The sequence below is a fragment of the Haliotis asinina genome, chromosome 9 (genome assembly GCF_037392515.1).
Source record: "Haliotis asinina isolate JCU_RB_2024 chromosome 9, JCU_Hal_asi_v2, whole genome shotgun sequence".
NCBI classification, from domain to species: domain Eukaryota; kingdom Metazoa; phylum Mollusca; class Gastropoda; order Lepetellida; family Haliotidae; genus Haliotis; species Haliotis asinina.
This window is the reverse complement of record NC_090288.1, coordinates 9,883,646-9,907,833: the sequence shown is the minus strand read 5'-3', so window position 1 is coordinate 9,907,833 and position 24,188 is coordinate 9,883,646. Positions and strand designations below refer to the sequence as shown.

The 24,188-nt window shown below is 38.1% G+C and overlaps 1 protein-coding gene across 1 annotated transcript in view; it reads left to right on the top strand.

Annotated features, from left to right (window-relative positions):
• The window catches only part of LOC137296831 (cadherin-like and PC-esterase domain-containing protein 1), a 65,168-nt gene that overhangs the window by 7,669 nt on the left and 33,311 nt on the right, over positions 1-24,188 (top strand). The window contains exon 2 of the mRNA XM_067828697.1: positions 13,002-13,292. Coding sequence (XP_067684798.1) covers positions 13,017-13,292 — 276 coding nt within the window. The 5' untranslated portion in view covers positions 13,002-13,016. The remainder of the gene's footprint in view (positions 1-13,001; positions 13,293-24,188) is intronic.

Sequence of the window (24,188 nt, the reverse complement as noted above, 5' to 3'; positions counted from 1 at the left end):
TTCACAACGAAGCTTTTCTCTAGTCTCTACCATCCAATTATGACAACCCTTAATCCCCAAACTCTCAACATGATCAGTGTTTATTTTAAACAGAAGTCAGTTTGGCCTTTATTTGGTATGTTTGACATGGACTCATTGAAATAACATGTATGATATCCCCTTGTCAAAACACATAGAACCATACAAACACCAACTCCGACACAAACACAATCTCGGACCCAATCAAAGTCTCCAACAATACAACACAGAGACTTGGTTGGTCCTTTTGTAGCTCCTTTTGTTGCCTGTCTTCTGCTCTGTTATCGTGTAGAAAATTATCACTATTCAGAAAAAGTCCATTACAAATACGCCCTGTTAAACAACCTCTGTTCCCCCTTTCAATGCACAGTCTATTATAACGCTATTAAGGAGCAGTGGCCTTGCCCACTTCAAGTTCCTCCAAGAAGCAAGACTAAATACAAATCATAGCTTCATCTGACCATCAGTACACCTCTGCTCCTCCAACTGGCCCTGAAAGCCCACTGAATGAGCCAGGCTGTAACAGAGGCACTACCCACACTAGAGGGACTCAGCTTCAGTCAGCTGATCACCAGCACAGCGAGCAGTTGGCGTTCCCTGCCCTGCCCACACTCACTTAACAAACCAGGGATGTTTATATTTTCGCTGGAGAATAATTCCTGCAGATGACTGACAGAGCTGAACACTAATCGGATTTGAAACCAGGTTGCCAACTGTGCAGGTCCTCAGTACCTCGATACCCTGTGAGGAGCCAGATTAGAGGTATTTTACCAGCAACCTGTACATGTTGATGTGAGGAGTACACACTTTCATTCACCTGTTTGCTGAGAGAATCCGAGATATTCTCAGAGGAGGTTTAGGCACCTGTGTGCGCTGTGGATTTACACTCATCTCATGGTGATAGTTGATTAGACAGGTGAGTTATCTTAGTTATTTGTGCATTGGCTTAAGACATCACCTAACATTGTATTGATGAAGCAATACAACATACTATTGTACAAATACACAATTGTGAAGTTGTACAGATGGGGGTATCTGATGATGTAAGTTACACCCAAACCACACCTGACCACAGTGTATAAGGCATGATCACAATTACAAGCTGCCCCGAAACCTGTACACACTCACACACCAGGAAATGGCCTCGAAACGAATAGCTGTATATTTATTTTGGGATTTGGCCCATCTGGTACCTGTTAGTCTGAAGATGATTTTCATGGCAAACATTTCAATTGTGTGAAATGAAATGGTTGTGTACTGTATGAACTTATTCTTTGTCTTGTTAGGGGAAGAAAAGTATTGTTTCAAATTAAATAAACATGCAGTCAGCATAACCACTGTTCCATTTGTGATCTCTATCCATGTTCAGCTGGGTCAATACTACTGTTACAAAGCTCACCCAGCGTAGCATCCTATTCAAGTGTTGGACAGAACAAAGCTTCCTTTCATCATCAGTGATATATAATGGTCTGTACAGAATAGAGATACATACAGTACTCATGACACACTGTGACCGTGACGAACTGATTATTAGGTGAACTTCACATGTATTTATAAATGATATAGAATACGAAGAGAAAGTTTGCCACTCAGCTGAGTCAGTATTATATCCCCATTTTATGGTTTCAGTGAGGGATTTTAAGTTTACGGTTCACACAGAATTGAGAATATGAATTGGGAAACCTCAGTTTCATTTTGATTCAAACCAGTTTACCAGTGAATCCTTTCAAAATGCTGATGAAAACTGATTTTTTTATGTCAACCTGCTAATATGGCTGGAATCTGGAGGAAAAACTTGTATGTATGGGGTCAGGTTGACTAGTGCTTAGTCTTTGAATATATGTGATTTTGACAGAAACAAATGAACCCATTGAAACCATTTAGCCTCAGTCATGTGGGAAATTGAAACTGGGGGAATCAAGACTTGCTTCATTGAGGGCTTTAGCATTGCTGAGAGGGTTAGGCTGTATGGAAAATAATGTGGTTCAGGGTCTGTGAGACTAGAGGTCAGGTATCAATGTTTTAATCAAATGGGTTTGAAAGATTTAATGAAGTTATGAAACCATTTGAAAGCCCTCAGTCATGATGGATAGATGAAACATTTGTAGTTATGGAAGACTGTTGGAAAGTTCTCAGTTGTGGTAGAATTGATGCCTGTCAGTCATGTTGTAACTGCATATGACAGCTGGTGGAAAACAGTTTTGAACTTAATGTTGATGAAATGAGAAAAAGGTGTTAATTATTGTTGGAATATTTTTGGAAAACAGTTTATACGAACCTGAAAGGAATGTAACCATAAGTATATTTTAAAAGTCCAAGGCTCAAAACAAGTCTGCAAGCCTCAAAACAAAAATATTGGAATCTTGGTAGGTACTTTGTCATTTAAAAAATGTAGGGAATTGAACTTGATAACACAGGGGAACACCTTAACCAGTGGGCTACTCGATCTCATCATGTGATCTGTGGCAATTCAGAATGACAGAGGTATACAGTGTTAATGTGAAAACAGCTAAGGTTAACAAGTCACCCAGAAGTAGACTTATCGTCAAAGAAGTAGACTTATCATTAGCTGTTGGTAAAGCACAGAAGGGATGGAATCCCATGTGTTGACTTGTCAACTTATTCTAGAGTGTGGGAGAAAAGCTCCATTGTTAAGCTGCTTTATGTCAGAGTGTTGCACTTCACGATATGTCAGTGTCATCTATCCTTGCTGCAAGCTCCCTTAAGTGTGGGATAATCCTGACATACTGCAGAAAACTCAAATGTTACTTGCACTTTATTCTAGATGCTATAGTGACACACTTTGGAGGAGTGAGTGAGTGAGTGAGTGAGTGAGTGAGTGAGTGAGTGTGTGAGTGAACAAGTGAGCGAGAGAGTGAGTGAGTGAGCAAGCAAGCCAGTGAAATTGGGAGTGTGTGAGTGAGGGATGGGAGGAGTGTGTAAGTTTGTGAATGAGAGATGAGTTGAGGGAGATATGTACATGGTCTGATGATGATTTAACCCTTAAACCAAGCCAAAATATCAGTGAAAGAAGTTGCAAGGGGTTTATGTTCCCAATGTATTCAGAATGTTTTCAGATGTTTTCAGAGTGAGTGAGTGAGTGAGTGAGTGAGTGAGTGAGTGAGTGAGTGAGTGAGTGAGTGAGTGAGCAAGCAAGTGGTTTTTACACAGCTTCCAGCAATATTCCAGCAATATCCAGGCAGGGAACACCTGAGACTTGCACATGTCCCTCAGGTAATAATTAATAGTTTAGATTACAATTTTTTAAAACAAAATAGAAATAACACACTGTACCTCTAAATATCACACTGTAGCTCCTTGTCTGTCTGTCTTGACTTGTGTCTTTAAATGCTAGAATTATGATATATTTGTGGAATGAACATTCAGTTCTAGCTTGGAACAAGACTAGGGACACCATAATTGGGTTTCACACTTTCTACCCACACAGTGAATCAAACCCAGGTCTTCAGTGTGACAAGCCAACGCTTTAACAACTGTGCTTCCCCAGATTGTTTTGAGAATTGTGTTACTAGGTGCAGTGCAAGTGAGGGAGGGAGGGAAACAAGGAAGGTGAGGATTATTGAGTGCTGACCTAATCAGTATACCAATAATATTATTTTAAAAGACTAAGAGCTCCTGTGAGACGAGAGATTACCTGAGGAAATCAACACTTGCTCTATTAAGGGCTTTAGCATTGCATAAAAGGCAGAGCTGAAGGGAAAATAAAGTGGTTGAGGGACTGTGAGATGGACTACCATTGTCCCACCTCTGAAGGGGCTACTATCCATAGGAGTTCTACAGATATGTACCCAGGTGTGTTTCTACAAGCAGTGAGTTAGTGAGTCTTTTACACCACTTTCAGGAATATTCCTGCAAAATGACAGTGAGGGACACCAAAAATGGGTTTTGCGCATTGTACCTTTCTGGGAATCAACCTTACATCTTCAGCACGACAAGTGGATGTTCTAAACTTGGGCTGTCCCACCGAGCCTTCTCGGAACATAAGTTTAACCTGAATAAAGTCATTCTGTGGAATTAACTGGTTATATATAATGGTATATGTTTGATACGTGGGGTACTGAAGCATCGCTTGATTTCTTGGATGCCTTGGAATTTCATTGGCTAACCAAGCATGTTTTTAGTTAAACTTTCCATAAATGAAAAAATAAATTATGCTTCGTTAACTATAGTGACCTTATGTATTCTGATTCACTGACATGAGGAATATCGAACCCTGTGTTGCATTATTGAACAGAGATGTCTCTGATTTCATTTTTTGTTGGTGATAAGTCGTTATCTTTTTCAGTTATTTATTCATAGAATTTGACTGGGTTTTTATCTATATTGGTAGAAATATGAAAATACATTGCTTACAATGATCCATGGATTTACAGTGTGCATATAGATGTTTACAAGCAAAACAGATTGGATGAGGTTGTAAGCAGGTGAAGCTTTAGATGGATTGCAAGCAGATAAAGATCAGACCAGTTAGATAGGTCACATGGATTTGAAATTTGGTAGAAATGTGATTGCTTGTTCCTTCTGAAATACAGTTTATGGTTTTCACAGTATTTTACTTGTAGGACATGGTTGTATGCCCAAAGTGATGACTGAGATATTTACCTCTTTTGGTAAACTGACCAGAGATTGGAAGATCCCCAACATGAATCTTATCTTGGTGACTCCAGGATACAAAGCTATGATCACTGGATCCTGCCACTCCAAGGGGATGCTACTCTGTACAGGAAATTTCAGAAGTATAGACAAACATCTCTTGCAACATCTATCAAGCATCCATTTACCTATCTGCTCTGATGGAATAGCAAAATTGGTTATTTATGTTCTGAAATGGTTTTGGTTTTGTGTAATTCCACTCTCGTCTCATGATGCATGATAATCGGTGTTTAAGAGATGTAATTGTTTATCAGTCAACACAGACAATTGACATTTGCCTGTGGTAAGCACATATCAGTGATTAAATGCTTTTAACTTTTGGAAGATAAGAACTAGACATTTATTGGAGACACATTTTCATATTTCATGATGCGGTGTCATTTTTGTCTGTAATGGAATATGACTGCAGAAACAAATGCCGTAAACATTACATTAGTGTTAAAAGTGATCAAAGATAATTTGCAATGTTCTACTGAATAAATGGAGAAAAAAAGTATCAGATATTTAAATAGCTTAATTCCTTCTAGTTTTTATATATTGCCATATTTCTGTAGATAGTTAGTTTTGAAATTAAGTTCCTTGCTGGTTAAAAGAAAGTTTACATACATGAATGTAGGTGGTATTAAGTAAAACAAACAAGGAATGGTTATTCAGTAACTTTGGGGTCTGAAATGGTTTACTGAGGTATTTTATTTTTGATTCAGTACACCAAAGTTTACTTTGAAAATACACTGTGTTTGGTTTTTATACGAAAAATATCACATTACATTCCTTTCATAATGTCATCACAAATATTTCAAATGACATCTTCATGTAGCTGCTAGTTACTGACATATCTGTACTGCTATATTGTCAACAACTCATGCTAATTCGATTGGATATTTGGGTCCCAAGCCAAACCAACAAAAACATTGAATTGTACCAAGATCTGTATACCGTGGCATGGATACCATTGCACCCCTAGTAACTTGGTATTTGATGTTTCTTTGGGCCTTAGTGTCCCTGAACTGTAGTGAGTGAGTGAGGTTAGTTTTACGCCGCACTCAGCAATATTCCAGCTATATGGCAGCGGTCTGTAAATAATTTAGTCTGGACCAGACAATCCAGTGATCAACAACATGAGCATTGATCTACACAATTGGGAACAGATGACGTGTGTCAACCAAGTCAGCGAGCCTCTTACGACAGGCATAGTCGCCTTTATGGCAAGCATGGGTTGCTGAAGGCCTTTTCTACCCTGGGATCTTCACAGGTCTCCCTTATCTACCCTGGGATCTTCACAGGTCTCCCTTATCTACCTTGGGATCTTCACAGGTCTCCCTTATCTACCCTGGGATCTTCACAGGTCTCCCTTATAGCCTCATGATGTTAGAAAGTAACTTTTTGATAAAATCCAGTTTTCAAGTGGATACCTTCTTTTGAAGACTTCCTCTCTTATTTCTTACATGCTCAGTTTGTATTTCTTTTTGATCAACACATGGGTGAAAAGGAAAATGGTGCTCTACATCTTTTCCCCACTTGCAGTGAGTGGATCTGTAAACTTAGTTTCCTAAAAAGGATATCTAAGGGTATCATCAGGATGTGTTCACAAGTGTTTATTGTTATTTGAAAATGACATTTATCGTTTACTGAAAGAATTCAGCATTGTCTCTTTGGCGCACCAGGATAAACAGGACAGAGTAGTTGAATCAGCTGATTTTGTGTCATTGATGGTGTCGAATGTTGTTCAGGCTGGAAAACGGCTGAATACACCAGAAACAGTTTTCACTGACCCATGCATGCAATCATACATTAATGAGCATTAGTTGTGCCATCATGTGATTGGTTTCTCATTTAACCCAAAAGCTGTAATTCATTATCAATTAAGATAAAATTTTGAAAATAAGTGTGTGTTTATGCCCACTCTAAAAGACAAAATTACAAATGGTTTTTACATTTCAATATTGTCTGACGTGCATATTAAGTTTCTACTTGAATCAGTTTATTTGTCTATGTCTTATTCAAACTGAACTGGTGGCTAGATTGTCTAAGGTGCTGCAGTTGACCTTGCACAGTTGTTTCCCTTGGGCATGCCAGGAGCCACTGCCTGCTGGTTCGAATCACAGTTTACCTTTATTGTGCATGTGTTGTAAATGTCTGAAACCAATATTTTCCAGAAACAAGAAGTTTACATGTCATTGCACAACTAGAATACTGTTTAAGTGACATTAAGCTAGCTCACTCACTCACTCGCTCGCTCTCTCACTCACTCACTCTAAAATACTGGAATAGAAAATATAAAACTTTGCTCAAGTATGACGCTGACTTTCTAAACTAAATCTCATTGAGTCTACCTTGTTGATCATCCAAGGAACGTGAAGTGACATCTACACAGGCTGTAATGTTGTTTTATCACGGGAGTAAGTTTCCGTGTCAATGTCTGTATAATTAACAGGGTAGTGTCAAGAATGTCTGACATGAAATACGAGCCTGTCACATGTTTGGAGACCAAGTGGAGCACATCATTGTGATCTATATTCCAGGTGCGCTAATTGGGTTATTGTTGGTATACATATATCTCTTTAACAACTGGCAAGGAATATGAGCTGTATTGAAAAATGACCATTTCAACTGGTTACTGTTAATGGCCCATGAAACAGCAGCTGAGAGCCCCTGCACTGACAGTAGAGAATGTGAGATGAATGCCGTATACCTGACCTCGAGGACAATTGTGTTCAGCAGGATGGGAATTGGTCCTCCCAAACAGCTGTTGGTGTAACTAAACCATGGACTATCGAATGACTAATCTCACTTGTCTGTACGAAAAGGCAATGTCGGAGAAGACATTCATGTATCTGATGGACTTACCTTTGGCTGCATGAATTTATTTGGTTTAATCTCAATCAGTGGTTCATGATACCCATTTCTGGTGTCCATCAATGTGGTGTCATGTTGGATAGCCTAGAGGTTAAAGCATTCGCTCATCATGCTGAAGACACGGCGTCGATTCCCCACATGGATACAATGTGTGAAGCCCATTTTCTGGTTTTCCCCGCCGTGATATTGCTGGAATAGTGCTAAAAGCGGCGTAAAACTAAACTCACTCACTCCCTCTTTCTATCTTTCTCTGTCTGTCTGTCTCTCATAGTTCAGTACGTAGCAATACTGTGTGACCTCCTGTCTATGATGTGGAGTCTGTTCATGTGATTGTCTTACAAAACTTATCTTTCATTTACGTTATGTCTTCAAGGGATAATGAATGTCAGTTAGTAAGCTGTAGCTCACCTGATCAGACATTGCTTTTCCTCCATGTACGATAACAGAAAAGGGTCCAAGAGTTTGAAAGGGGAGATGCACCTAATACCAGCATGAGAAGAGATAGGGAATAGAAGATTGTTAATTATGTCTACTAAAAGACTATTATGTGCTTTTGGAAACTTGAGATGATTCAGGTTAGAATTGGTCTACAGTAACCCATGCTTGTTGTACGAGGCTACTAATGGGATCAAGTGGTCAGGCTTTCTGACTTGTTTGACACATGTACACATATCCATTTGAGTAGATCAGTGTTCATGCTGTTGATCATTGGATTGCCTCGTCTAGACTGGATTAGTTACAGACCACTGTCATGTAGCTGGAATGTTGCTGAGTACGGTGCGAAACAACAATCAGTGCAACTCAAAAAGGGGAAGCCAAACATATGTTTTGGGACTCTGTGTAATAGTAAACCTTTTTAAACATTTTACATCTTGACTACACCTTGAGGTATGTTAATTTTGTTTGCGCCACTTTTTTGTCAAAATTTTAGATGTGCTTCTGATTTTTAGAACATCCTGTCAACAACTATTATTTTTCAGTAAAAATCTATTGCTCTCTTTTTTGTTCAGCATTGTTAAGAACATACTATTTTTCATTTCAAAACAGCTCATAATTTCTGTTCCCTTCCCTTCTCTTCCATATCTATAAGTGAGGTGTCATGTCACAGAACTCGTTACAGGTGTAGTGACATTTATAGTGGTCAAGCAGGATCTAGTTATCACTGACCACTGTCCCTGGCTGGACACATTTGTGTCATTCTGTCTCAGCCTACATGTAACCTTTGTGTCAACACCAGCCAATATGTTAGACTCACATTCTTAGGATTCTTGGGATTTGTCCTTTATTATCTGTGACTATTTCATTTACCCAAGAATCAGCCTGGAATGGCTTTTTGCATTCCTTGACGTTTGTGAGTTTTATCACACAATTTTACAGATGTGAGAATGTCATTTTCGAATTATTGTGTGTATGAGACAAATTATCCAGTGGCCGATGTGATGAGCATTGATTTATGTAACTGTCTTGAAATAATCTTGAAGATCAAGGTTAGAATTGGTCTTCAGCAAACAGTGCTAATCATAAGAAGCGACAAACAGGATCAAATGACTTGGAAGACACATGTCATCTTACCCTAGATACGTATGTTTGATGCTCATGATGTTGATCACTGTTTGATCCAGACTCAGTTATTTACAAAATGACTCCATATAACTGGAATATTGTTGAGTGAGGCGTTAATCAACCAAGCATCTTACTGGTGACTCACCACTTGATACTGTGATAGCACATAATCTGAAAACACCATTTCAAATTTCTTGCTTCCTTTCAGAAAACCAGTACTCCAGATTTCTTCTAAACGTTACACATTAAATCAACACCTTAGACATAAACTTCTGTGTGTTGCTATTACTAGAGTAATCACGGTAGTTGGACAACAATGTTGTTCCTCATGTATCCCCATTCCCCCCAGCTATGTTTCTATCTTCTCTGAGATCAGAGAGGCTTTAGATGAAGGCGAGGAAGACTGGATAAAGGCGACACAACTGACACTCACATAGCCAGTTGTGACTCATATTGACAGGTTGGAAAGAAGTTATTTCCCTCAAAGGCTATTCCTGAGAACACCTGACAGGTTAATTACAGGTGTGTTTACACAAAAACAACAGGGCTGCATTCTAAGGTTTTGTAACCTTATTTTTAGTTTGTCCTCATTATTTCTATCTAGAGAAGCTAGGAAGTCACATCAGGATCAGCTTAATGGCATTGAAAGTCATTTTTTATAGAGATAAAATGTATTGTTAACTTAATGCACCTTTCACATGGCAAATTGCCTATTTATTTGGAGCATTCAGTGAAAATTAGTGATAATTGGGGATCAGGAAGTCATAGGACCTAAAACTGCCCTGAAGAGTTGTGTCCCTTACACAATTCAGGATCTTGTGGTTGTGGGTTTGATTCCAGGATTGATGTAGTTATATTCTTGTTGTAGCAGTACTATTGATAAGTCCTGATTCCAGAAAGTGGTAGCTGTCTCAAATGATCCACAACTCTCAATGATTACAATCCTCCAACAACTTCTACAGTGGGCTTTCTTTTCACATAAAAATACATATGAGCCTGATTTGGTCCTTATAAAAGTTATCATTTCTTTGAAATTTTCTGTTTTTGCCCCTTGCTTTATCTTTATTGTCAAAACAAGCTTTACCATTGGTAGAATAACAAACATTGTCATCATCAGGTTTTGGGGTGTGTACCATGCCTAGAACTGAAGGCTACATAAACCAAGCAAAATGCATTGTAAGGTTTATATCTGAAACTTGAAAGCAGACTGAAACATGACTGCAAAATATGAAAAAACTCCATGTACTCTTCTTTGTTTACTGTTAGAGCATTTGGGTGGCCGAGTGGTTATAGCATTTGTTTATAATGCTGAACACCTTAGTTTGATTCCCACATGGGTACAAATGTGAAGCTCACTACTGACATCAATTATTGTCTTACGGCTGGAATATTGCCAACACCACACCCACCCAGTTATTTCCTATTAATTTTTCATCACTAGACGACCTGTCCATAATGTCGAAGCATTTAACATAATAGGGTCTCGGACAATTATTGACATGTGCCTCTGTTATGATGTTCTGCATGATGTTGTCGACTTCTTTATTGCGTAAAATAACATGATGTTTCAGAGCATATGTTGGCTTCTGCATCAAATATGTCATGGTATGTGTGTGAAAATATGTTCTGTGTAATAAAAATTTGAAGAAAACTAATTAACAAAACAAAAATGAAAACAATCATGTACATTTAATCATATAAAATGTTGTTAGGCAAGTTCTTTTGATACAATAAAGTATGGCACCAGTTACAAATGATTCATCTTGCTTTCAAACAATAAAGTATTGCTAATTGTTCCAGCAAAAACATCAATAGCCAGCCAACTGATAGTACTTTCAAGGCTACTAGCGTTATACATGAAGTAATGGAAGTGATTCTGCCATCCAATCGCACTACATACAGACGGAGGGCACAGTGCAAAACAATCACATATGAGAGAATCAATTTCATTCTCATTATCGCTAATCTCACTTAATGTCAGCTGTTGGTGTAATGGTCAGCTGATGTCATTAATTACTTATTATCAGCATTGTTTCAATTTTGTGTCATTAACACAATTAGTTCTCAAGCTTTGTGGAAATAGTATTTATTTATGTCTCCATAAATGTTGTATCACATGTTTCACATGATATGTGAGCCCCCACACAACTAATTCACAGTCCAGCAAACTGTTAACGTCACATTTTATTCTTCTAAAGTAGTGTGGATGATAAAGAATAATGTTTTTTGCGGTTCTTGTTTAATGGATTAGCTTAATCTAAATGGCAGAGATAAAATATTGTGAACATTTTTCACATGATATAAAAAACACTATCTGCACTGAAAATATCAAATAGTTACTTTTTTTTAACTTAAATCTGAGATAAATTTTAAATGAAGGAAAAAACTTCATGCATATTGATGTAAAGGTTTGTAATCAAGAAATAAGGCCTGTATTTCAGGTTTGAAGAGAATGTCAGCTGATATCAAGTTTCAAGGATCACCTTTAAGTACCAGTTATTGTGAATTCTTGTGTACAAGTAATTAGTTTCTTTTGCTTGATTTACAGATTTCAGAGTTTTAAAATGGAAAACTCCGAAGAAATACAATAAGAAAACAGAGGTTGATTTATTCCTGTTATGACAAAGATCACTAAACTACATCCATGATATGTATTATTGACAAAAACATGACATTTTACAACAATAAATCTTCATTACTTTGATTCCAAAGTATTTATATGTATCCAAGTTGCAAGCCATGGTTTAAAAACAGATTATCTCCTGCTGAAGAAAACAAACCATTTGTTTGATCAATCATGTACATGTCATTTTGTTTTTTCTATTGTTTTTCTGACCAAATGTTTCTAAATTTGTTTAATGACATTAGTATCGCCAATACAAGCTTACTGTTATCTGGCTTTGCAGAGTCTCAAGTGGGAGGGTAACAATAGTGAAAGATCATGCTGACATGTTTTGTATGGAAAGTAAAAGGAATACTTGTTCTTTTAATGGTAAAGCAGATTTTACATGTTTGCCTCTTTTGTGAAAGTCATGAGCAAATGGTCATAGTCAGGGAAATTATTCCTAGGATCCTGTCATATCTAAGGAATGCAACTCCTGACAGTTCTCTTTAGCGTATGATGACCAATGCTTGTAGCCAGGTGACAAAAACAACATTTCACAAACATTTCACAAACTGGAAGAAAATTCTCACTAGTGTGCAAAACAGGCACTGGCCCACAAGCCCGTGGCTAGTAAAAATACAGTCAGGTTGGTAAATATTGATGGTCACTGGCTTGACTAACTAGTGAATTTTCATGGGGTCATTTTGAGAGTATATCTTTCTTTGTGACAAGTGTCCATCATATTAGCAGCCTAATGATGAAATCTGTCACTACATTCAAAATTTCAGACTAGTGAATTATTTTGTGAGCTTCTAACTTTCAGGCATATCATGAACGACTGGCTAGTAAACTTTGGAAACTATTTCACAACTGATACTGGCACTCACACTGACAAATACACTGACCACCATAACCACAACTGATACTGTTCTCTGATGTCACAACAAAGAGACCCACCATTAATATAATTTGTTACCAATTATTATTTTCCAGATTTAAGTGGAACTTATTTAAGCTTTTCAAGACCTGTCATCACACAATCAGTCACCAAAGAATAATGGCATCCAGACCATTTTGTCAAAATAACTTGTAGTAATGAAGTTTGTGACTTGTTGCCAAGTCTGATGCTGCTCGATGGGGGAAAAAACAACTGGTCAGCTGAGTGAGGAATGGGGTTTCTCACTCACTCACTCACTCACTCACTCACTCACTCACTCACTCACTCACTCACTCACTCACTCACTCACTCACTCACTCACTAAACTGATGTAACTTGTCCTTTCAGTATCAGGGATGAAGTATGGGCCCTCGCCTCTGCAAGTTGAGCTTCCGCTCGCTGCGCGACATCTTTCTCCTGCTCATCTTCATCGCGGTCATCTCCTCCATGATGAGCAGTTACCTCCCTTGGCTTCAGTCCCAATCTGAGTTTAAGGACCACCTGGATGGACACCTGAACATCTACCGAAGCCTTCAGCTCAGTGAGAAGAGGGAGGATGTGACGAGGAAGAAGATCCTGGTCCATGGGATGAAGAAGATGTCTGAGAAGCACCGGGCTCTGGTTGCAAGACTGTTGCAGGTAGGTGATCTCAGGAGGACTTGCAGTGGACTAGCCGATTGAGCTCACAATACAGGAAATTTCTGAAACAGCTCACAGATCACGTGATTGATCATTCCATCAATCAATATCATATTTGTGGCACTGATTTGTGAATCAAGCAGCTTGTCCTCACCATCACATAGGTATCACAAGATCCATTGATGATACTAAATGACCTTCTGTGGAATACTATTTTTATTAGACAAGTTAATAATTTGGTGTCAAACGAGCAAAAGTGAGTTGGATACTAAAACTTTCACAAGTTTAACAAAAATGGCGTTGCATGGAGACGAGTTAATTTTCTGGTTATTACTCTCCAACATAAACTGATAGAACTGTAGCGGAATTGCCTATAGTGTGATGACTGTCAGCTTTCTGGGAGGCAAGCAAGGTCTTAAACCATTGACAGAGGTATTAGCATTGTGATGTCATAAATATAGACTTTGATGTTATACATCTAGCGGTATTGCACCTGTGTAATACAATGTATTGACCTAAAAATCCTACACTGCTGTATCCTACATGGACAGGTAGTACAACATTTTATTATCCATACAGTGAAACATAACCGAGTACATAAAAATCATATGTTGCACACGTGTAATAAACCCTAAAATGAATTTCATTGGTCAGTTATCCGACCATGATCTCCATGACCCCATTGGAATGTGGAACTACTTTTTTCATTCATAACTTTTCACTACAAATTTTCTACAAATGTTCAGTGTCGCTACTACGAGAACAAACCAATGAAATGCTATCAAATACAAAATGCTACAAACAAAAACATTTTCACACACCATGTTTATTGATATGAGATTTCATGAAATGGTAAAAGTAAATTCGGCTCGATAACGACAAGTGGAGCACAAGTCACTGGCGACAAACGGTTACAATGCCCACAAACATTTGATTCAGAAGTTCCAAGACAATAACGTAGCTCCAACGTAAATCATACAAGTGTCTGCACTTACAAATGTGCAGAGTGTGAACAATTATTCACGTCTTTCTGATGCACAACACTGGGGAAGTGGGAAATCTGTTGTCTTCGACTGGAAATCAGACTGCCATGTTTCCATGCTCACGTCGCGCGTCCTCAATCGTTCCGTCATCGGCAGTTTGTCCGAAATAAATCTAACATCCCAATGCATGTCGAACACATACACAAGCAAAGCCTTGTCTAGTGATGTTGTTCACACTATCTTCGGAGGTCCAGTATACGGGGGGAGGGGGGGACATTCCACATCAAAATTGACAAGTCGTCTATAGCAGTGAATGAGACCGAGACGTTACAAACCGTCGCAGTGTTGCTCGCTCTCCTCTCAGTGACTCTTCTGACGACGAATAACTTTCCCATTAACAATGTTTCCAGTCATACAATTCTTACACAAAGATTAAATTTCATTTCAAAATATGTTTGCATTTTGTGTCTTCGTGCAAGAGTAACTAGTCAATATGTCACGCTCGTTTCTTAGTAACATTACACAGGGAGTGTACGTCTATAGTGCTGTATCATTGTATTCTTACGCGGCCTTGACCTTTACGTCAAACGACAACAACTGATTTCGGTTTATGTGGAGTTGTTTAGAAATTGTTTTTTATAATAAAAAAGTTAGATACAAATGGATAATAAAGAAATTAACACACTCGCTCGTGTATTAATCTCTATGTATACACCTTGCAGCATCACGTGAGTAGAGCTTTGCTCCTGACACAGGTGGTGTTGGGACATGTTTGATGGATCAGTTATAAGCAGTACAGGCTGTTTGTAATTGATTGCTGCCCCTTGTGCATCATGCAGGAGTTGCTAAAAAGTTGAGAACAAACGGCAATTTGCTGGTGCATGCTACACGGAAACAGAATTGCTCTCTTCAATCATTGCTTCAACACTTGCTAACCACCTTTAAAAACTGTAACAAGGATGTATGTAAATCCATGGCTCCCAGAGCTTACTGGAACCCTTTCTTACATAACAAAGCTTAGCAGTGTAGGCCTGCAAGACTCGGATTACTTGATGTCTTGTTTCGGCAGCTGATAAGCGGATCCTGTGAACTTGTACAGATGTAGGTTGAGTCTAACTAGGGACACTGCAACAAGCAGCAGGTTATCTTGAGATGATAGTATCCCAATCTTCCTAATTCCTTCAAGTGGTCTTCTGGGAAATGTTTGCTGTAGAAGTATATTCTACTGAGTATGCAATATCCATATGGCTCACCTGCTTTGTGAGTGATCTTCAGGAAGGTCTAAGTAATTGGGAGCAGCAAGGGTTATGTTGTATGGTTTACAGGAACTGCTAACTAGGGATTTTGTGGGGCTAAGAAGCATTAAATTAAACAGGTATAAGATATAATAAGGGTCCAAGGATTATAATGGTAGGTGCCAGAGAATTGTTGAAAATTAATTGCAGTGCACTACCACAAGTGATGCCATAGTCAAGGGCCGTTACGGTCTTGTGTACAGGATTGTTGATGAATGTATAGTTTTCTGGATAAATGGGTACAGTTTTGCAGATGAATGTGTTCAGGTTTGTGGATGAATGTGCAGTTTTGCAGATGAATGTGCACAGTTTCGTGGATGAATGTCTACAGTTTTGCGGATGAATGTGCACAGTTTCGTTGATGAAAGTCTACAGTTTTGCTGATAAATGTGCACAGTTCTGTGGATGAATATGTACAGTTTTGTGGATGAATGTGTACAGGTTTGTGAGTGAATGAGTACAGTATTACTGATGAATGTGTACAGGTTTGTGGATGATGTGCACACAACATTTACTCAATCATCCTCCGAGCAGAGGCAAGTATAATACCATACATTGTTCACATTTTCTGTTTGTCATGGAGTGGAAAATTACAAAAACAACACATCCATCATCTTTTTTTCTCACCACTTATCAAGTATTACCACCATGCAGCGCGGTCCCACAGCGTGGCCTCTGCTGCTCTTTAAGCAAGTCTCCCTGGTGTGAGCAGATAAACTGTATACTGTACCTTTAACTAATGACGCCTGAACATCCAAGGAATCACGAGTAAGCTATGTCCCATTCACTGCCTCTGTTTGGAGGCAAAACTCATGTTTAGGCCAGATCAATTTTATTTTTTGTTTTATAGATCATATTTTTTCAGGAAAAAGAAAAAAATGAAAGTTAAATTTCCATGCTCAACAAATAAATTGGAATGTTTTTATCGGTCGAAACATAAACTTACAAGAAAATTATTTTTAGATTGTATTTTGACCCCCACACAGACACCACAAACTGCCAAGGAAAATACTTTTAACATTTAGAAGGCATGTTACTTTGACTTGTGATTTTAATTTTATTTCTTTCCTGCCTTTACGGTTTCTGGAGACAAAAATATGTAAAACAAAAAATGAAATTGATGTGGCCTTAGCATCAACTACAATCTGTATCAGTCATGATGGCCAACCTCAGCCCTGTGTTGTCTCCTGATGTAAACATAGTATCATTTCAGTCTTTCACTGTATAAGGTCCCATTTCAGTCTGTTGCTGTGTGATGTCACTGGCACCATTTCAGTGAATAGCAGTACAATGTTGTAAGCATCATTTCAAATAAACTTTTGAGAAATATATGCTTCTGAAATTTATAATTTTCCTTAATATCAGAAATGCATTCTGTGAATATATTGTTATACAGCCCCATATTTAATATATCAAGCTTGTACCTGGCAACAGTATTCTCCCTTGATTAAATGTATTTTCAGGCTGAATAACATTGTGCAGATTCTGCTAGCATGAGACTATATTCCTATGTACTGGCATTGGTTATCTGTGCTCTGGTAGGGGAAATATGGAACATTTATGGAACAGACAAAGTCTGGGCTCTCTTTTAAGATGGATTTCCCCCTTTTCATATCAGTCTGTACATTAATGTCCAACCACTATATCTTGTTCAAGGTTAATGACTGGGTATGTAGCATCAGTTCTGTGAACAAAAACAGTTTTGTTATTTGTGCGTTAAGTATTCATTATAAGTTAATAACATGCCATGATCTGCTTTATTAGTAAGTGTGTGAAAGATGCCACCGATTCTGCAGATGTTGAGGAGAAAATGGTACGGGCATCTGCCATGATAGTGATGTGAGTTAGCTTCAGTGTCTTATCTTCAGAGACAAGATATCAGCTGATTGGCTAGGAGAGCATGTTTTCTCTGTCCACTTACAGCAGTTAGATCTGACTGGAAAAAAAGTTTGATGTGACAGAGAAGTTGAAAATTGGATGGTGGATACTGGTTGAAATTCCTTAGAGTTCTTGAATAGCCTGAGTTTGGCAGTTGGCTCAGTCTGACAGTCACATTTCAGTTCAGGTCAGTAACAGGTCATCATATAACTCCAGATATAAATCACATCACTATCCCTGGAATACCATAACTATCCTTGGTATAGCATAACTATCCTTGGTACAGCATAACTATCCTTGGTAAATCACTATCGTTGGTACAACAGTACTATCCTTGCTACAGTATCACTATCGTTTGTACAGCATAACTATTCTTGATACAACATTACTATGCTTAGTACAACTTTAATTATGATCCTTGGTACAACATCACTAGCCTTGATACAGCATAACTATCCTTGGTAAATCACTATCATTGGTACAACATCACTATGCTTGGTACATCACCACTATTCTTGGTACAGCATATCTATCCGTGGTATGTCAACATAACTATCCTTGGTAAATCACTATCCTTGGTGCAATCTTATTCTTGGTACAATATCACTATGTTTGGTACACCATAACTATCCTTGGTACACTATCACTATGCTTGGTTTTGACCTCTAGAATTCTGGTTCTTTTTGAAGCTGAAGAACTTGTACACATGTGTTGTCACCTTAAGCAAGTGACTGAGAAATATGCCTTTTCCCACTCAGCGATGAATGGGTACCAAGTGGGACAAAAGAGCAATGTGGTTGTTAAGCAGCATGAATTGTATATTCCCCAGGGAGCTGAGATAGAAACTTGACTGACACTGCTCACACTGACCACTGTGAATGTGTGATTGTGGTAACTCATGTAAGATGAATCCTGCCACGTTTCTTGGAGCTTCCTAGATGGTTCTCCTTAGATGGTGCTCAAGCAGAATCATCCGTCTGATTACAGTTAAAATACAGGCTACATTAGCATTCCAAACTTGTGAATCTGACAGGTTGAGTTGGTCAGTGCTGGACAAATGTTTTTGTGGCACAGCACTAAGCATTCCTAGGTCAACTGGTCAGGGGGTGAGTGTCAGCTAGTCAGAAACAGATGGGAACACTTGTTTGTATAACTTTCAACTCATATTCAGTTACACTCGCATTTTTATCCTATCCAGGATTAACAAGGTTATTGAGAAGATACTGGTAATACTTTCTGAATTAGGTTTTTGTAAATTCAAGCAGATTCTTAAAAGGGCTTTGATAAGTTCAGGTTCTATGTCAAGTTACTTGACCTGTAGTATTCCTTCTCTAGGGCCTGCCTGAGGAATTGTATGTATTTTCTGACTTACGAATGTGTTATCTATTCATGTGAAATGAGACCTTTACACTTTCATCCCCAGTTCCCAAAGCCTGTTTTGGAAACAACTGTAGGCAAACAAATCTACAGAGCTATCTAAATAGATGACTGAGAAGCTTAACTGGTTATCAGGCACTCTCATCCCACCGGGTATCCACACACTGATGGACAAACAAAGACATGTTTCACACAAAGTTGCTTGCATAAGGACACCACATGTGCTCAAGTTTGGGGAAGGACTCTCAGGAGTTGGTCTGCCAAGCTGCTCATCCAGTTACTCTCAGCAATCAATGTTGCTCAACTTTATCAGATTTGTGACCTGTGAGGTGTATGTGAGTCTTCTGAGGCATGCTAATTTAACCTCAGCTATTATTTAATATGTCTTTGAGCCAAGATTATCTGGCACATTGTTGACAAGCTTTCAAATGCTGACATAACAGTTTTTCCATGGCTGGTTTCAGAGTTCCTCTGATGCTTCCAGATAAGATTAATCTCGGCTAATTGTATGGTGTAGGGTTAATTGAAAATAGTGTAGTGTGTGCACATGCTTGAAAGATTATACCTCTTATCTGTTACTTAATCTGTCTGTTTATGTGAATTTCGGTAGTCAACAGGGAGTATATATGTCAATTATTTTTGTAAAACAAATTAATTTGCAGATATTCCATTTGAAAGAATTGCACAGATGTTTTTTTCACATCGTTCTGCAAATACTGTTAACACTTTGCACTAAGTGACGTCAAACAGATATTGATTTGATGGAAAGGGATATTTTCTGTGGCATGTTTAAAATGATTTGGAGAAAATTTCATGTATTTGATACTGACACTTCATTAAATTTGATAGGTTCTGGATTTTGAATTGATGGTGTGTTTATGAAATGAGATAATTATGTAAGTGAAATCAGGATGAAGAAAAGTGATAGATCGTACTTTGTGGACTCCTTCAACAGAGAACCACAGGTGGGTTGCCATTGAGTTATCTGCTGATATAGCTGTCTGTTTTCTATGAAGCAACATATTTACCCCAGTTTTGTAGATCAGTGCTTTCATATAGCTGGAATAATAATATTGTAATAAGAGTATTTGCTGACTTCCACCACACTAAGGGAATTCTCAAAGCGCTGGCAAGTCACAGTTCATATGCACAAGATAATACATGGATTTATGAAACGTACTGTTGGAAGAGGTGTGTTTTGAGTCTTTTTTTGAAGCATGGCAGCGCTGGTACTAGTTTTAGATCAAAAGGCAGAGAGTTCCAAAGGGGAGCAGCTGCATACTGAAAGGACTTGGCATCAAACGATTTTAAGTAGGCATGGACAGGAGAAACTGATCATATTATAAGGAGCGGAGAGTTCTGGAGGAAATGTACACTGTCATGAGGTCCTGAAGATATGACAGGTCCCATTTTGTGAATTGCCTGATGAGTGAGAAACGGTGTTTAGAATTTGATACATTCAGGAATGTGCTGCATTAAACACAACAAACCAAACAAAATCTTTGATGTCTGTTACATTATGTCAAGATGTCAAGATGTGTGTTGTCTCCCCTTTCCATTTAAACACAGCCACGACTCAATTATCTTATATTCATGTTATTATACCACACAATACACATTATATCCCACATCATACAAGAAGGAATACCAATACTCTTTCATGAGTTGATCCGTGAAGATCCAGGGTAGAATAGGCCTTCAACAAACCATTCTTACCACAAAAGGCGACTAAATTGCTTGTCGTGAGTGGCGACTGACGGGATCGGGTGGTCAGGCTTGCTGACTTGGTTAACACGTGTCATCAGTTCCTAATTGTGCATATTGATGCTCATGCTGTTGGTCACTGGATTGTCTGGTCCAGACTCAATTATTTAAAGACTGACGCCATAAAGCTGGAATATTGCTGAGTGTGGTTGTGTAAAGTGTAAAACTAAACTCACTCATTCACTCACTCACTTTCAGGAGTTATCTCCCCTGTCTGAGACTGCAATACATGCAATTCTAACCATAGTTAAGCACTCCATATTTTTTCACTAAGTGAACTGTTTCAGCTATACGAAAAATGGGTTGTTGCACTGAATGACCTGCTTGTAACTCTTGCAAATGCATAAAAATCTTTGAGTCCCATTTGAAAACTCTCTTTGTCAGAATCTGTCCCAATTTGAAAATTCAAAGACAGAAATCTGTCAAAGCTCTCAAAAACACCAATAGAAAATCTCACATCTCCTACAGCGTGTGCCTGTTGTAATGGAGATGTGGCATTGATGTGACATGATCGAACAAAACATCCTGTGTTGGGAAACAAAGTGGTTGAATTAAGTATCAGAACTTGTCAATATTCTGACGTCTGATGCTTGTCAATGAATACAACACTTGCATCTAAAATGTACTCAGATTGATACACCTTCTTAACAGCATTTTGGACCATTAGTTATTTTTTTATTGAAGGATTTATTTAATGACTAAAAAGGTGATTGTTCAAGTGCTAAGAAGGAACAGAATTTAAAAACAAATGAAGTTAGGGGCAGAATCAATTCCTATCACATGTTAAAGTTTCAGAGAAACAGTTTATGCACTTAAGCAGATGCATGACATGTTTCTATAAAAAACATTTGCAAATTTTCACTTTGATGAGTGTGAGTGAGTATAAGGTTATGTCTTTTAACAATATCCTGCAATATCACGTCTGGGGACATCAGAAATGGGTTTCACACCTTATTCTCATATGGGGAATTGAACCGGGATCTTTGGCATGATGAGCGAACACTTTAACCATTAGGCTACCCCACCAACAGTAAGTGTAGCAGGTCATCTTCAGTGCAGTTATGTTATTGTCTTTGACCAGGTTGAAAGACCTTTCACAAATGCTATATTCAAAGAAAATATGACAGAAAGAACCCTCAAATTATGAAAATTATTGCTCTCAATATGTTTGACTGACGGTGTTGAGACGGCACCACTGCAGAGGTGTCAGCATTGACTTCTAGAAATAATCTGTCTGGCTGTTGATTAAAAAGTAGTCAATTTAAGACTTCCAGAAAAGTTTAACTGAATTCAGATTAGCCTTAAATAGCAACCCTTACTTGAAATACAATACCAGGGCAAATTGTGTTTTCAGTTTTTCATGCATGAATGCAAGGTTATTTATTTTCACTTTGGAATAGAGCCATAAACAGTAGATTCTGTGAAACAATTAATAATTTGGTGAGGCTGTAAATAGATTGTATTTAGAAAGAAATTCTTCAAATGTTTTCAAATTTGCTCCATCTTACTATCAAATCATACAGCATTTGTATGATAGACAATTGGTAAATGATCAACCCACCTCCTTCTTCTCGACCCAATAATATAAAGGAACAGTAAAAAAAAGGAGGAACACAATTGTACATTTCACAGCCAAAACCTTTGAACACTACCATCTGGCCAATTACCCACCCCTGTCTTGCACCCACCCTGGATCTATTTCCTGAAAACCTGTTCCCTCAGCTACAGGGGCTAGAAAGGTCAAGCCTTTGTCCACCTCTAGGGCCCTAAGGGCTCTGATGAACTAGGGGGCTTCACTATCATGTCAGTCATAATTAGCTTCACTTGAAAAATACTGTCACCATCTTAGCCAGTGTCTAGAAGTTGTAGTGAAGGGTCAAGGTCATCTTCAATATGTTTGTTTTTGTTGAACACAGCACTTGCAACATTCCAGGAACATGACAGCCATCATATTGGTAGATTCAAAGTGCTGATATCTCTGGAAGTTTTAAATATTTTGAACTAAATTGAATTAAAAACAACCATATTTACATCACTCACAAGAAATACTAGGTCCGAGGATGTCAAGAACATGTTAATTTGTTACTGAAGACAAGGTGTATGAGTACAATATAGCTTGATCCATGGTTGATATACACAAATTATTTCATTCACAAATGTGATTGGGATTGGGGACAAGTTATCCAACTTAAAATACCCGCTCCCAAATATCTACATACATACATTTTGATTGTATACATCTTAGAAAAGAATAGAGAAGAGATAGGAAATGAAAGAGAGGAAGGAATGCAATTTATATAATCACACAAAATGTTTTGATTGTTGAATGTAAGTTTCCACTCATTTAAAAACGTATTCATTCTTTTTAGTGGTCATATCAGGACTTCCATATAACATCAATGGCAGTGTGGTTGGAGAGTCTTGTTTTACAATACTTTTTAGATTTAACATTAATATCTCTCTTTGAATATTGTACAATTTACACTCCAATAGGAAGTGATGAACATTTTCACAAGCATTGTCACAGTAATATGAGGGAGAATCTTTCATTTTGAAACGATACAGATCTATGGTTCAAGAATACAACTTTGTTTTTCTACTACTTCAAAACATATGATGTTGATCTTTTCCTCAGTTGATGACTGTCATCATCTAATAGAACCACTTTCAGGCAGAACACTCTACTCTGGACCTTGACTGGACATGAGTGACCAGCAATACAGTAGAAGAAGAGGAATTAGCATGTACACATCAGATAATGTCAGTTAAAGCATTAGAGTGCTCGTACTGCTAAAACTGGTATTCCATCATAAGGTATTTGATGGGTCCAAATCCTGGTGGGGATTAATCCAAGATTAAATCTGACCTCATTTGTTGGCTGTCACTGTAAACAAGCTCTACCACACTGTTAGCTGTCATTTTACCTGCAGGGAGCTCTAGATGGCTATCTGGGCATCTACATGCCTGAAAACTTTAATATGCTTAAACCATGAGTTAGTTATGTGTCCCAGGTGGGCCAGAAACCTATAACAATGGGTTCAAATCTCAGCTTGGCCATGATTATTAGTGTTGGTGTAAAATCTTACAATTGGTGATTCATGCATTAGCAGTGAGCAATCACCGAAAAAGCTTGGTTAGTGTTATTTTTCAGATTTTCATTAAGAGGTATCAGGCAGGGGATTAACTGTGCCCTCAACCTGCTGGTGTGTTGTTTTAACCAGTCTGACTATTGGGATGTCTGACAAATGGGAGTATACCCAGGTTGTTATTGCAAGTGGGTCTCTGGTGTATTTTGTTTTATTTAGAAAATATGTCAGTTGCATTCGGATGTTTCATTGTCGAAAGATGCATCTTGCTAGCTCTAATGCATCATGAACATAAACTTCCTGGAGTCTTCAAGAAATATTCAGTCATGACTTTTCAGTAAGTGAAGTGAATTTTCTAAAACTTAATCATGCTTTCAGGCCCTGACTGCTCCTATGATATGGTTCATCGTCAGTTGTTACAAACACTAAAACAGTGGTTACCCACTGCTTTCAAATGTGTGGGTATTTCAATGTTTTTTCTCACCTAAGCATATGTCATTGAGTAAGTTTACT